The sequence below is a fragment of the Oculina patagonica genome, chromosome 2 (genome assembly GCF_052425735.1).
Source record: "Oculina patagonica isolate OP01 chromosome 2, crgOcupat, whole genome shotgun sequence".
NCBI lineage: Eukaryota > Metazoa > Cnidaria > Anthozoa > Scleractinia > Oculinidae > Oculina > Oculina patagonica.
The window spans coordinates 33064357-33078049 of NC_135759.1; the positions used below are offsets into that span (position 1 = coordinate 33064357).

The window sequence follows — 13693 nt, forward strand, 5'->3', positions numbered from 1 at the left end:
TTGATGTTGTTCGCACAAGCTGTTTCTTGTTGTTGTTCAACCATTAGAAAAGTTATGGGAGAGGCTGGGCATAGAATGTGAAATTTTTATCGTGGCCACTGTCACAAGCATAAATACGTAGCACAATCCTTTTTTGCATCACTAGCCCACCTGCTTTGTTAAACTGCCCCACCTACTGTTGTCAAGAAACTAATCAGGGGAAGGGGGGGGGGAGGGTTTCTTAGGCAGGTGGTGGGTATGTATGTGTTACCAAGGTCTTCAATATGAATCCGTATTTCTAGAATAGCCCAATTTTTAATACCCTAGTCTAGAAATGTAGTTTATTTCAATGGCCCACTTTCTGGGCCATTGAAATATTACACCCTGTTCCAGCAAATGTCTTAAATATTGGATACTCTGTTCTAGAATGGGAGTACTGTATAGGTATTTTAGAGATGTACCCTTCTGAAGTAAAAGAATAAGGTTATACGCACATACTACTACCTGTTGGCTATCTTTGCAGATTCACAAATACTTGGAACCCAACAACAAACCACTTAACCAACCCTACTCATTTTCAGTTCACAATTATGAAGATCCATGCACCCAGCATACTTTATGAAGCTTGTAGGCATGCATTGCATTGTACACATGCATTTCAAAACAAGTAAGCAGCAAAACATGTACAAACAATCCATGAAGTACATGGTACGAATAAGTTGGCTCAAGGAGCCTTTGATTTACATTTGCTTCAGTTTCTTTTGCAGACCATTGATAGTCTTCTCTTCATTTTTGATCTCTTTACGCTTTTCCCGGGATTTTGAACACATGGCATTTGACTTCATCAACAAATCCATTTTGTTTTGTTTGGTTTCAGCCAAAATTCCCTGACTTTTCCCTGACCTTGAAAAATTTTTGTTTTTCCCTGACTTAGGGAAGTCACTCTAACTTCCAGGACATGTCATAGGGCAGGGCAGTTACTAGTACCAATAGTGAGATCAGATCATGTGAAGTCACTGCTTACTAGCAGTTAAAAACAATAGAAAACTTCAAACTATCAGCCATTAAAGCAGTCACAGTTGCATGTGAGACCGTTAAAGAGAGGTTCAGACCACATTGATAATAAGACTAGAAGTAGTGCATTCAACCTAAGGTGGATACCACCAGGAAAAAGGAAGCAGCAAAAGACCAAAATAGAGTACACTGTTGACATATACTGAATCAAAGAATAGGGACAAGCTGAAATTAACAAAAGCAAATGTAAGCTTTTTCAGGCCTTTTCCGTGATGAAAGGAACAAGTGTCAGAAAATACCAATTATTAATTGCATGTGAAGGCAAGCATAACATTACCATACCATAAAGGTTGTGTTACACAGGACAACTTGCGACAACAATCTTGGCAACATGTTGTGAGTTTTTGATCAGGGTGCGCAAAAAAAATTGTCCCTGGTATCATGTTACTTGGAGTATTGTTGCGCAAAATATTCGCAAAAATCGTTAATCGTTGTTAACACCGCCTTAATGTCAATTGGCAATCACGTTGCAATTTACATGAACAACAAGGTTGAGAGTTCATGCACATGGATGCTTTTGGAAAAAACAGTTGTTCATGTTGTGGAAGTTGGGGAGTTATGATTTTGAAATCCATTTGATTATGCAACTCTCTTCTTGGTTAAAGAAAAAGGAGAAAAATGCTAAACCATGCTTGAAAGTTCTGGCTAGTACAAAATTGGTTTTGGCTAGTGAAATCAAAGCTGACACAACCCATTAGGCTAGTTAGGAAAAAAGTTAGTCTCGAGCCCTACTAGAAACGTCAAATACATTCAAGAATTATACAGTTACTTCCTCAGCAAGAGACCTAAAATTTCAGCAAATAACAATACATCACAAATTCAAAGATACAATAAAACACTCTGCATCGAATTTCAAATTGTAAGGAATAATTGTCCTTGTGAGAAATGTATTGCATGGCAACACAGGGTTAAAACTTGGTGGTCGCATGGTTGCCAGTGGCGATTAAAAAGTCTCCAGGGCCACTAAAAGTTGAGGTTTGGTCACCCAAAGGGCGACTACGATTTGAGAAGTACCAAAAGAATAACAATAACAAGAAAATAAAATGTTTTTTCCTTGGAGTTCTTTTTTTTCTTTATTTCCTCAACTCTTAGTTCATTAATAATGTAGTACTTAATAGTTTAGTTCCAAAGTGCTAAAGTTCTGATATCATAATTATGCTATGTTGCAATTTCCTGAAATTGACCTCAAATCGCAACTTTTCACATAATTAATCAAAAATCGCATAATTGGTACAAAAACACAATTTGAGAAACGAAAAAGGAAATACTTGCTTTAACTAAGGTCTAGGACAATTCTCAACGTTGTTTCAAGGTGGTTTACGTGTCAAAAAACCTTGGAAAACCTCTGATGTCTCTGATGTGGTTTCCAATCGAACTGGTTACATACTACTTTGGGCAGGCAACTTCATTTTGCAGTTTTAACTTTAATAGCCATAACAACATTCAGACAAATAAATTTGCTTTCTGTCTTTGCTTTCTTGTATTGTACGAAAGTTTACAAAGCAAAATGGCTGAATTCAGAATGTTTAAATCCTTCCATAAGGTCAAAAGCATCGTAGAGTATTGAATTGTTCAACACCGTACGTTAACACGTGTGCCTTCGTTAATTCAGTCAGCGGCATCATGCCACACTTCATATATGATGTCATCAAAAGTCTTCAACGTTCTACTACGTCATGTAATGTACACCGAAAGCCATTTGACATTGGAATAAACGCAAATGAGGTGAAAATAATCTACTTCATTCTAATACAGATATTTATTGTTCCTTTATGCTCTAATTCTTTTTTTAAAATGCACAAAAATGGATTTTTATCTCCTGAAACCTTGAAAAACAAGCTTAAAGTTCCTCAGGAAAAAAATCGCATAATTTACATAATTAATCGAATAATTGGCCTTTTTAATCGCATAATCTGCCTTGAAAATTTCGCACAATTTGCATTTTTTCATCGCACCCTATGGTTTAAAAATATTTTTTGTGTAAGTAGAGGAAATTTGAGGGCCACTTTATTTTGGCCTGGGCCACTAACAATTTCAGGGATACTGGCCCGAGTGGTGATCAAGCACTGAAGTTAATTTTCAGACCTGGCAACATGTTTGTTTAGACTACAAATCAACTTACACAATTTCCACTGGTGGCTCCCTCTAGTCAGCCTGGTTGACTAAAATTCTTCTTCTGTAGACAATAACCCTGTAATGCTTTCCATGTCATTTTCAGTATGAATTTACTTGCAGTACACATTTCAGCCATTTCTTCCAGCAAAAATGTTTCCTGAAGGTGATTAGCACATGATCAAGGCTGCCCCTTCAAATGTTTTTGAGGTGGCCGAATTACTGGTGGTCACATTCAAAAAAAGAAGTTTCAAAACAGGATTACATATTGATACGTTCGCCTAATATCGAATGCAATATTGAAGGCTTTGAAGCACAATCCACTGGTAGGTTTTGAACATCTTACAGCCAAGGAAAAACAAATGTACATGTGTGTACCTGGGCCCAGTTGTTCAAAGGGTGGATGACACTATCCACCGTATAAATCGCTATCCAGTGGATAAGTCTTAACAAAACATACTGCACTATCCACTGGATAGTGATTTATCCCGTGCATAGTGTTATCCACCTGTTGAACAACTGGGGCCTGGTCTTAGACTCCATTCACAAGATTTTGTTAAACCTGGTTAAACAAAATGAAATTCAGCAACAGAAAAACTGAAATTTTAATCCATGTTAAATTAAACAGCTTTTACACATGTTTTAGCTGTGGTGCAAATGCGGTAACAGCCAGTTTTACCAGCAGTAATCCATCTAAAAGTGTGTTCATGTCCACTGTTAGGCTGACTGTTAGCAAATTGATGTCTTTTCAGCTTTATCTATAAACGTCTTCTTTAAATTTTCTAAAAAATTTAATTATTAGCTTAACTTCAAGTTACATATTTCAAGGCATAGCACTGAGTGCAAATTTGATTCTTCACCAAACACAGCAGCTAATTAGTTACCCTAATATGTGTTATTCAAATATAACTAATTAATTAAAACTCTATTCATTATTGTTGTTTATGTTTTCCTTCTATTCAATAATATGGATAATTAGACAGTTTGACCACTATACACTGTCTATAATAACAATGTATAGTGTACACATGTATTACAGGAACTGAATGCTGATGAGGATACATGTAGTTCCAACAGAAAACAAATTCAGTGTTACGTGTACAGACTAAAATGTTTTGGTCCATTGCAAATAAAAAAGGGGGAAATCTGATGTTGTAAAATGTTTCTCTAAGGTAATCAAATTAATATTGCAAACAGATTTTGTAACAATGATAAAAACCCCAATAATGAAGGATGACTTCCATGTGCAAAGAAAATGAATTTCAGAACTTGCCCTTCAGATGAAAGGAAATGAACCGTATGCATGGTAACAAACTGGAAAAGAAACATGAACAAATAACGCCTTACGTGTTCCTTGCCTGACAAGTAATTTAAGTTTACAGTTCAATCTGGCTGTGTTAAAACTACAGGCATCAGAAATAACACTTCATTTGGCGCCAAGTTCTAATTAAATTATCAAAAAACATTTACATGAAATTTTACAAAACTATTGCTAAAGCCTAAAATTTCAAAATATTTTGAAAGGGGAAAAACCTCAAACTCCACTTATTGGTCAAGCCTCTAGTGCATGTTGGCCATACATGGAACTTGTAAGTAAAATCCTGTTTTTATTTTTATCCCTGACAACTGACTATATGACAATTAATTAGCATTATTATTCATTCAAAATAACTCCGCTTCTGATTGGCTTTCAATCCCTGGTTAATTCCAGCTAGCAGGCTAGCGCTGACCAAATTTGGAAGAAGGTTTTATTATACGACGATTGACGTCATTTTAATGACGTCAATTGCCCTACATCAAAAATTAACCGATTGCAACCTCGTTCCCACGGCATTAACCGATTGCAACCTCTGTCCCATGTTACACGGCAACTGCTCTGAGCAGGAAATTACCATATTATTAGAAGACAAGGACATTTTTAACACGACAAAGGCAACGCAGGCGAGTCAAATGATTTTCAAAGCTTATCTTCAACAAAAACAAATTCCTGAACCAGCCACATTAGAGGACTTGGAGCAGTTTTACAAAAATTCTACGTTGAAGTAAGCAAGAACGATGTTAACCTGTTTTTGAAAGCGTTGCTTTGTATCGTCAGATCTAGCTTCACCAGACACTTCAAGCAACTGCTGAATATTGACATTATAAAGAACGCGAAAGTCGTTGTATATTGTGTACTTTTGGCTACTGTCAAAACCCTATTCGAATCATCTTGTGCATTTGGAGCTCTGGAAATATTTTGAATGAATAATAAAACAATAATTATTATTGAATTTGCCTTTTGTATGATATGAAGAATTATGCAGATCTCAGAGGGTGTCAGCTGAAACAGCCTCCACGATCTGCATAATTCTTTATATCATACTCTGCCTCATCCAATAATTGCTAAATAATATTATAAAACCAAATTAACAATGCAGCACAAGAGAAAAAGAATAGAAAAACAGATTGTGACCAACTGCTGTACTGTTTATGGAAATGTAAAAATAACCATGAGGGTGATTAACATTCGGAAAACAAGCAGTTCAGACATAAGTTACTCTTCTAGTCTAATGGCCAAAGGCAGTCAGCACTGAGTTTCCTTTACCAGGAAACTCAGGAAGATATACATCAAAAAAATTAGGAAGATATACATCAACTTGTTTACACAAGAAAAGCAATGTAAATAAAATAGAAAAGGAAAACAAACACCATCAATTGAGTACACTGAAAGGGCACCAACTTGAAAATCCCACAAATGCTAAGGACTTGGCCACACAGGTTTAAAAGTTAACAGTCAAATCTGGTTAAAAATAGCAATGCCAAAAACCAGGAACACCTCTGATGGTAAGGTTTGCAGAGGAGCCTGGAACCAAAAACAAAAGCACTCCTCCCAAGAGCAAAGAGATCAAACACAGAAATGTGAGTTTATTCTTTGTTTCAAACTTCTACACTTTGAATGAATGTACAATATTCAAATTCAGACTAAATCTAAATCTTGAGTAGTGATTGGATTAATGTTCAACTAAAGATGACCAACCCATAAAAATTTGAGAATTTGACAGGCCTTCCAACTTTTGCATAATTTTATGGCTGCAAATATTGATGGTCACCCATGTCATTTCTCCCTCGTTCTTTTTGCCACTGGTTTTTCTCAACCCTCTCACAATACAGTCACTCTCGTTAAAGCGGACACGCTCGGGGCGTCGAGTGTCGAAGGGCGAACGGGAGTCTCCAGCAAACAATCGCCGGGGACGGAGTCCGAAAGCGAGCGCCGCAAAGCGGGGGCCGAGGCGAGAGTTGACTGTACTTCTTCACAATACACCTTCTTGCTAATTTCTCTGGAAGGTCAAGCATTATATATCAAGCAAAACCATCCTCCATATTCATTGTTTTCTTACAATTTGTCCTTTTTTGTTTGAAATCTGGAAAGAGTGGGGAATTTGCACTTTGTGAAGCACCAACTGGTCGGGCAATTAATAGTGGGAAATTTGACAAAAAAATTTCCAAAAAAGTCAAATGCCCAGATTTGCGCAGGCATGGGGGTAGGGAGGTGACATGGGTGCTTTTAGATTTAACTGATAAATTACCATGTCTCTCTCCATACAGGTGTATAAATGGGTACCAGAATATTTAATGATCGGGGGTAACCCTGCAATGGATAACGTCCGAGCTAGAAATGACTCCTAGCCACCTCATAGCTACTGAAACCAGAATAAGCTTTGGCCTGATGGGCCACAAGGCTTGAGTGCAGACATATCAACAATCTAATCAAAACTCAAATTTTAAATTGAGTCTTAGAAGAAATATTGAACTCTTCATCTGAAGAGCAGAAGTTTAAGACAACAAAGAATGAATACAGAGTCCAACAATTTACTACCTTCAATATTACTGCTTTTGAGGGGACACTTGACCAGGTTTAACCGTAAATCTGGCAATATAATTAGACATGACTTCTGTAGCCCTTGTCTATAAACCAAGACCACACAACAAATGACCTGTACGATTCTACCGGACAAAAGTCCTAGGCTACTATCATAGCACATGTACAAACTCAAGATTTATGCAAAACAAAATGTGTGGAAAAGACATTGTTATTATTACCTCTGAAAATATACACCTAGAAGAACTGTAAATAATTTTAGAAACCAATTTCCAAAATCAAAAATGAAAATAATTTGTTCAAAACAAATCATTCTATTATTAAGAGAAATCTGTAACCAAATTTAAATATTAATGATGCAAACCAAAATTTCCAAAATTAAACAGAGTGCCTAAAAAAAATACATTTTGATATTTATATATCATGTAGAGTGGGCAAAAGGTTAAAAAAAACTTACTAAAAATGTATAAAAGTCATTTTTAGCAGATAAACTAAGAAGAGAACACTGTCAAATCGAAAGCAGTACGTAGCATTAAACACTTCAATAAACATTGGAAAGAGAAAATGACCTATCACGTCTGTAGCTTGATAAAAATAAATACCACTATTGACAAGTTCAGTAATAACAGAGCAAATAGTTTCAAACATGCACAGTAAGAATAAGCTAGGAATTACAGTGTTAGCAAGCTTCTCTTGGTCTGCCATGAAAACCACAGTTATTTCTGTTTACGACAAATATTTGTTCCTTTGACTTGGATGTAAGGTCTAGAGATAGAGTAAACATTATGAAACACAAAGGTATCAAGGTTTATGAGGAAAGACAATATGCTGTCGTGTACATAGTTTCACTTGGTAAGCATGCTGCTTGCAACACAGCTGGAATTTTGCCGAAAACTATATCATAACCAACATTACAATCACCATTTTTTCTGCAAACTGCACTAAGAGAAATTAGTCCTACAACAGAAGAAAAAGATTTCCTAAGGAAACAGCTTATTCACTCCATTTGGTCTACTTAGTCACCCATGCAGGAATATACAACAGAAGATTTGGCACTCAGATTACCAACCACCTTCAAACTGCCCAAGATGTATTAAAATTAACAGGGTGCATGATTCCGAAAATATTACAAATGATTCTACAGTTAAAACTGAGAATGAGAATAATTTCAAATTCATTTAGATCTCCATGACCGGTCAGAAAACTCACAAGCTAACTAAATTATTATGTACAAAGTTTCGTACTATGCAACAAGTCACGCTTTTGAACATCTCGCAACAACCACTCAAAGAATGATACTACACTTGGTTAAAGTGAAACGTACAGGGCACTTGAGAACGCTTTTCAAGAGCGTCAAACTCGTGATCCCTTCAAAATACAAACGAAAATACACAGGCAAGAAAATACTAAATTAATGAATTTATGTCATCTGCAACTTACACACACATATTTTTAAAGATATAGAAGACTGATCCAGAATTGCTCTTAGCAGAAAGATTAACCGGTACATTTCCGTGTCAAACAAAAGCAAAACATTACAAAAAGTGTCGAGGAAAACTACAGCTTTGCTTAATAAGGCGAAGAACGGAGATACAGCACTTCAATGGTATTTCATACAACCTCGGTCATTCGATATAAAATTTCCGACTGACAAGAGATTGTATTCGATTGAAGAGTAACTTTATCATGACTTCTGTTCTTCCTCAAAAAAACGGCTTCATTGCCTTATTTCGGCAAGGAAAAGCCGCCAAGAAAAATTGCACAAGGTAACACAGTGCTTCAGAGCCCATAATTCACACATCGGAGAAGAAGCCTTTCAAAATTTGCACTGAGTTCCTTGCATGTTTTGAAACGCGATACAAATTCGGCACAACCACGGACAACACTTAGACTGGTTGTGTTAAATGTCCATGAAATGCCGCTAACAATGGCAGATTTTCAGCCAGCACAGTTCAAACCCAATGCCAGGCCGGTTCAAGAGGAGATTACAATAAAATGTATAAAGCAAACACAAACTCACTGTGCTATTTCAACGCTCCCGCAACTGGCTGCAGCGTGAAGTGGCGTCCAGCCCTCGTTGTCTCGTATGTCCATTCGGGCTCCATGATCAACCAAAAAATTGACGAGATCATAACTTTCGTCGATGCAAGCCTGTCGAATACGAACAACGGTTAAAAGCCTACATTACTAGGAACAGATGTAAATATACACGCTGGAAAGTGATTACTTCTAAAATCACTTGAATGCCTGAACCACTCGCTTAGCTTCGGTTTTGAGCTGCTCACTTGAAGGCATATGAAACAGTAAATGACAAGGAATGATTCGCGAGGAAGAGTTTATTTCCCAAGAATATGAAATATTGAAAGTCCTGTGAGGAAACGACTAAGCAGTGTTATAATTTTAAGCATAGAATTCGACATAAATTTCCTTGTAACGACTTGGTTGTGGTCTAAATAGTTCAAGGCGTTAACAAGCATTTGGAGAATCGCCCTGCTGAAAGCAAAGGCTTGCCAGGGTTGGAGCCGATTTATTGCCTAACTGTAGTCAAGTAGGAATTTGATGGAAGGGGCACCTCAAAGTTCAGCTTGCCAAGAGCAAGCCCTATAATCGCTCTGTGTTTTAAGGAGCGAGTGATTCGTTAATTAGGCTATTGTTTTGGGTTCTGGCTAGGACCCCGGACCTGGTCCATAAAACGCTCTCGCACAAACTGCTCTCGCTTCCAATACAATTTTTCTATCTCCAGCAGCAATGCCAGATACTTTACCTGATGTAACGCGGTAAGTCCATCGACATTTTGGTGATTTATATCAGCGCCTTTGGCCAGAAGTTTCTTCACCTCCTCCACGTCACCGCTCGATACCGCTGAAAGAAACACAGTTCCAAGCGAAAATTGAATTTTAGTCTTCTTTCTCGACCTATCCGAAGATTCTAGTGCTGTCTCGCTCTTCGTCCATCGTTTTAAGGATTCTTGACGCTTCTGTAAAGCATTACTTGCTCTAGAGCTTTGGCCACCCGTAAAAGGGTCCGCCATCTTCCCATGACGTTACAGAGCGACCAGCCCGAGGACCGAGCATGAGGTCACGTGACCAGATCGTAGGCGAGACGTGAACCAATGACGACCCTTTGGAATTGTCAATAGCGTTACCTAGCAACCGTGACGTCACTTTAGAGTCACTTTTAGGTAAATTTTGTTTCGTCTTTCCATCCCGTTTTAGAACGTATAAAGATTTAAATAATTGCAGGGATCTTCCAATTCAATCACATAAATCTCATAGCGTTTTTTCAGTGTTATTTTCTATGGAAAGTCAATAAATGCAATGTTTACACAAACGAACAAAAACTGCGTTCAGTTTGATACCTTCAACTAAAACAATGTACAAAAACTTTTAATTCACGCCATCTATTTACTGGAAATTTCAGGAAAGGCTTTCTTTGGTCGAAAAGCCTGAGAGTTTGCTTTATTTGGTTTCCAGTACAAGAGAGTAAATTGTGATGAAAAATACTGATTTATTTCGCAACTTTGCGAATTTGCTCGATGCATTCTTCTTGGGAAGGCCGGCTTTCTATCGCCTTTGCCTTATTTAATTGACATGACAAACATATATAGCGAAAAATTTCAGCCGGAAAAACTGCATCGCATTCCTTACTCCCTCTTGTCTAATTTTCTCTGCACATTTCAGCGGGAATTTACTAGTATCCATTCAATGACTGAGTCAAAGGGTCAAGTTTATTGTTTCCCTTATAAGGAATGTGCTCGAGGGGATCAGTATGTGGATAACAGAAGTCATGTTAAGATGGGAGCGAGCTTCTGTTACGTTTTATACTCTTTCAAGCCGGCTAGCCAGAAAAATTAATTAGAAAAATATCCTTTTTTTGCGGTTTACATTCTACGAATGCCAAAACCTACTGCCTGGCTGCAAACAATGTGCTCTCAGTGAAAGCGGTATATCAAATCAAACGTCCAGCTGAATTAGTCATTTTCAAGGACAGAACATTGCCTAATCCGGGATACTCTGTGACCGTCAGGCACACAAGGTCGCGTTCCTACATGACTAAATATTTGACGCGAAGTTCTACGATCTAACATGGCAAAAATTCGTGTGGGGGTCGTCATTTTTCCTCCTGAAGGATGTTTGAAATCGCTAGCATAAAAGAAGCTTAGTTCGCTGGAGTTATTGGCAGTGAATGAGGAATTTTCCAAATTCCTTACATGTTTGTCACGTTTAGGACAGCGGTCTTCATGAAGCGAACAAACAGTTCAAGAAACAAAAGAAAAGTTACCACGATATGTAACAACCCTTGAAGTGTACACCTTATATTGAAATAAACTTTCACTTAGTATGAATATTCTTTCCCGTCAGTTTCGTATACCCTATATTGGCCGGAATTTCAGCGTTCAAACGGTCATAGAGGGCGGCTAAAATTAGGGCTAGTACTATAAACACCTGCATGCAACAAAATACTGACTATCCATAACACCATGCTGAATAATGCGAATTTGCATAACTGGGTTACGATCCAATGGACCATTCCTTTAAGTCCATTTAGCTAGTCCCTGATTCTTAGGCTCAACAGTCAGGACGTTACGCGTTAACTCAACAGTCAGGACGTCACGCGTTAACAGGGACCGCGGAGAGGGAGGGGCTAAAGCCCCCAACCCCCACCCCCCCCCCCCACACACACACACACACACACACACACACACTTTTTTTACAGTAACATGACAATTTTTTATTGGATTAAAAAACAAACGAAAAATTACTGAAAATATTTCGTTTCTGGACGCCATATTATTGATTTACCGTAATGATTCGATTTAGCGCCCGGGGCGCTTATTTACTTTTGGCACCTCAAGAGAGGGCGCTTAATCGAGACAGGGCGCTTATTCGGGACAGGGCGCTTATTTAATTTTTTGAGAAACAACCAAAAGTTCAAAACAAAACTTTAATAAATATTAAAATAACTAACAAAAACACAAACTGTAACAGTAAAAAATTGTTGAAAGTTCGGTAATTACTTTTAAAATAATTGTTCATTTTAGCAGTAAATATATACATGTACGGTACGGTGAATGTTGATGAGTTTATCTATTCGACGTCGATGACTTTAGTGGAGGCAGTTATCCACAATAGGAACGCTTATTATAATAGAGGCGCTTATAAGAATGGGGGCGCTATTAGAATGGGGGGCGCTTATTAGAATGGGGGCGCTTATTAGAATGGGGGCGCTTATTAGAATGGGGGGCGCTTATTGGAATAAGGGGCGCCTATTGACAAAAACACATTTGAAGGAGGGGGGCTTATTCGGGAGGGGGCACTTATTGGAAGGAGGGCGCTAAATCGAATCATTACGGTAGTTTGTAAAGGACGAAAGTAACAGCAGTTATTATATACTATTACCAAAATATACTATTACCAAAATAGACTCGCCTTCAACATAGATACATACAAAACAGGTAAATGCGGACAATTGTCTTGAAGGTTTAAAAGTTATAATCGGAAAATGTTCATGTTAGGCTACTACAGGATCATGCCCTATATTAAAAACTTTTTAAGGGCAATTGGACTTTTCATTAAAGAGGGCTGTTTCATCATTGGTCAGTTTCGATCCGAACAAAATGGGTTAAGTTTATAAGACAATACGGTTTTTTTCAAGCCCATGCTCAAGGTTATTCATTTTGTAACAATGAAAGTAAAATTGTCTTTTCTGTTTTTATTCCATCTGGTAACATCTCAGTTGCCGGTACTTCAACATGGTGAGAAAGGTTGTGTCTTGATGTAAGGTTTAAATGGTCAGTGAGTAGTTATATCCAACGTTGTGTGGAGCAACGTCTCTTTATTGCAACGTTTTGTCGCTTTAAGCAATACTTTTACAATAAAATTTAAGCGCTGAACGTTTGAATTTTTAATTTCAACTGCATTTTACGGTATCTAAGAGAAATTAAATTCAAAATTTTCCCGGGGGAGCATGCCCGCCCCCCCCCCCACCCCCCGGTTGGCTCATGCTTCTGCATTCGATTTTCACCCCTCCCCCCCCCACTCAAATTCTTCCTGCGCGGTCCCTGGTTAAAAGTCCTTCACTTCCCCCCCCCCCTCCAACTCCCCCTCTCCCCAGGGGGAGTAGAAACAGAAACCTGGATAAGTTCCGGTGTGTTCCAGTACATGCTAGCTGCTAAAATCCCTTCATAACGGCCATGAGAACAAAGGTCTACACAAAAAAACATTTGCGTAATTCTTGTTTGTCGACAGTTGCTCGTTGTGAACATGATTCGAAACGCTGCCGATCCAAGCTAGTCGGATAATGATCGCTGGTGGGTTTTCGCATTCAGTTTGTCCAGCAGAATCGAGCGATTGCCAGCACGATCGTAATCAATCGTTGGTGATGGCTGACGATTTGGTTGACGATCGTTGAGTATATCAGTTGTATAATGAGTACGATTGCTGAGTGTTTATGATCGCTGAGATATTGGTCAGCGACTCGTGATATTTATGTAAACAAGTCCTAACGAGGAAAAATGTGGGTAATATAATTAATCGGTAGCATAAAAGTGTAATGTATAAAAGCAAGAACCAAGAGATAACCCTAATAAACAAGCGGAAAGTCCAGGCACCGCCCTCTTCCCCCCCCCCCCTCGAGTAAACGCATTACCCACTTATCAAAGAGTGAACT

General features: G+C 38.1%; 1 protein-coding gene across 4 annotated transcripts in view; it reads right to left on the reverse strand.

Annotated features, from left to right (window-relative positions):
* Positions 1–10089, reverse strand: part of LOC144644244 (uncharacterized) — a 41077-nt gene extending 30988 nt beyond the window's left edge. For all 4 annotated transcript variants that reach the window (XM_078503695.1, XM_078503694.1, XM_078503693.1 and 1 more), the window contains exons 1-2: positions 9789–10089; positions 9045–9175 (exon numbers count right to left, since the gene is read on the reverse strand). In XM_078503695.1, coding sequence (XP_078359821.1) covers positions 9045–9175; positions 9789–10055 — 398 coding nt within the window. In that variant the 5' untranslated portion in view covers positions 10056–10089. The remainder of the gene's footprint in view (positions 1–9044; positions 9176–9788) is intronic.
* Positions 10090–13693: the final 3604 nt, after the last annotated feature.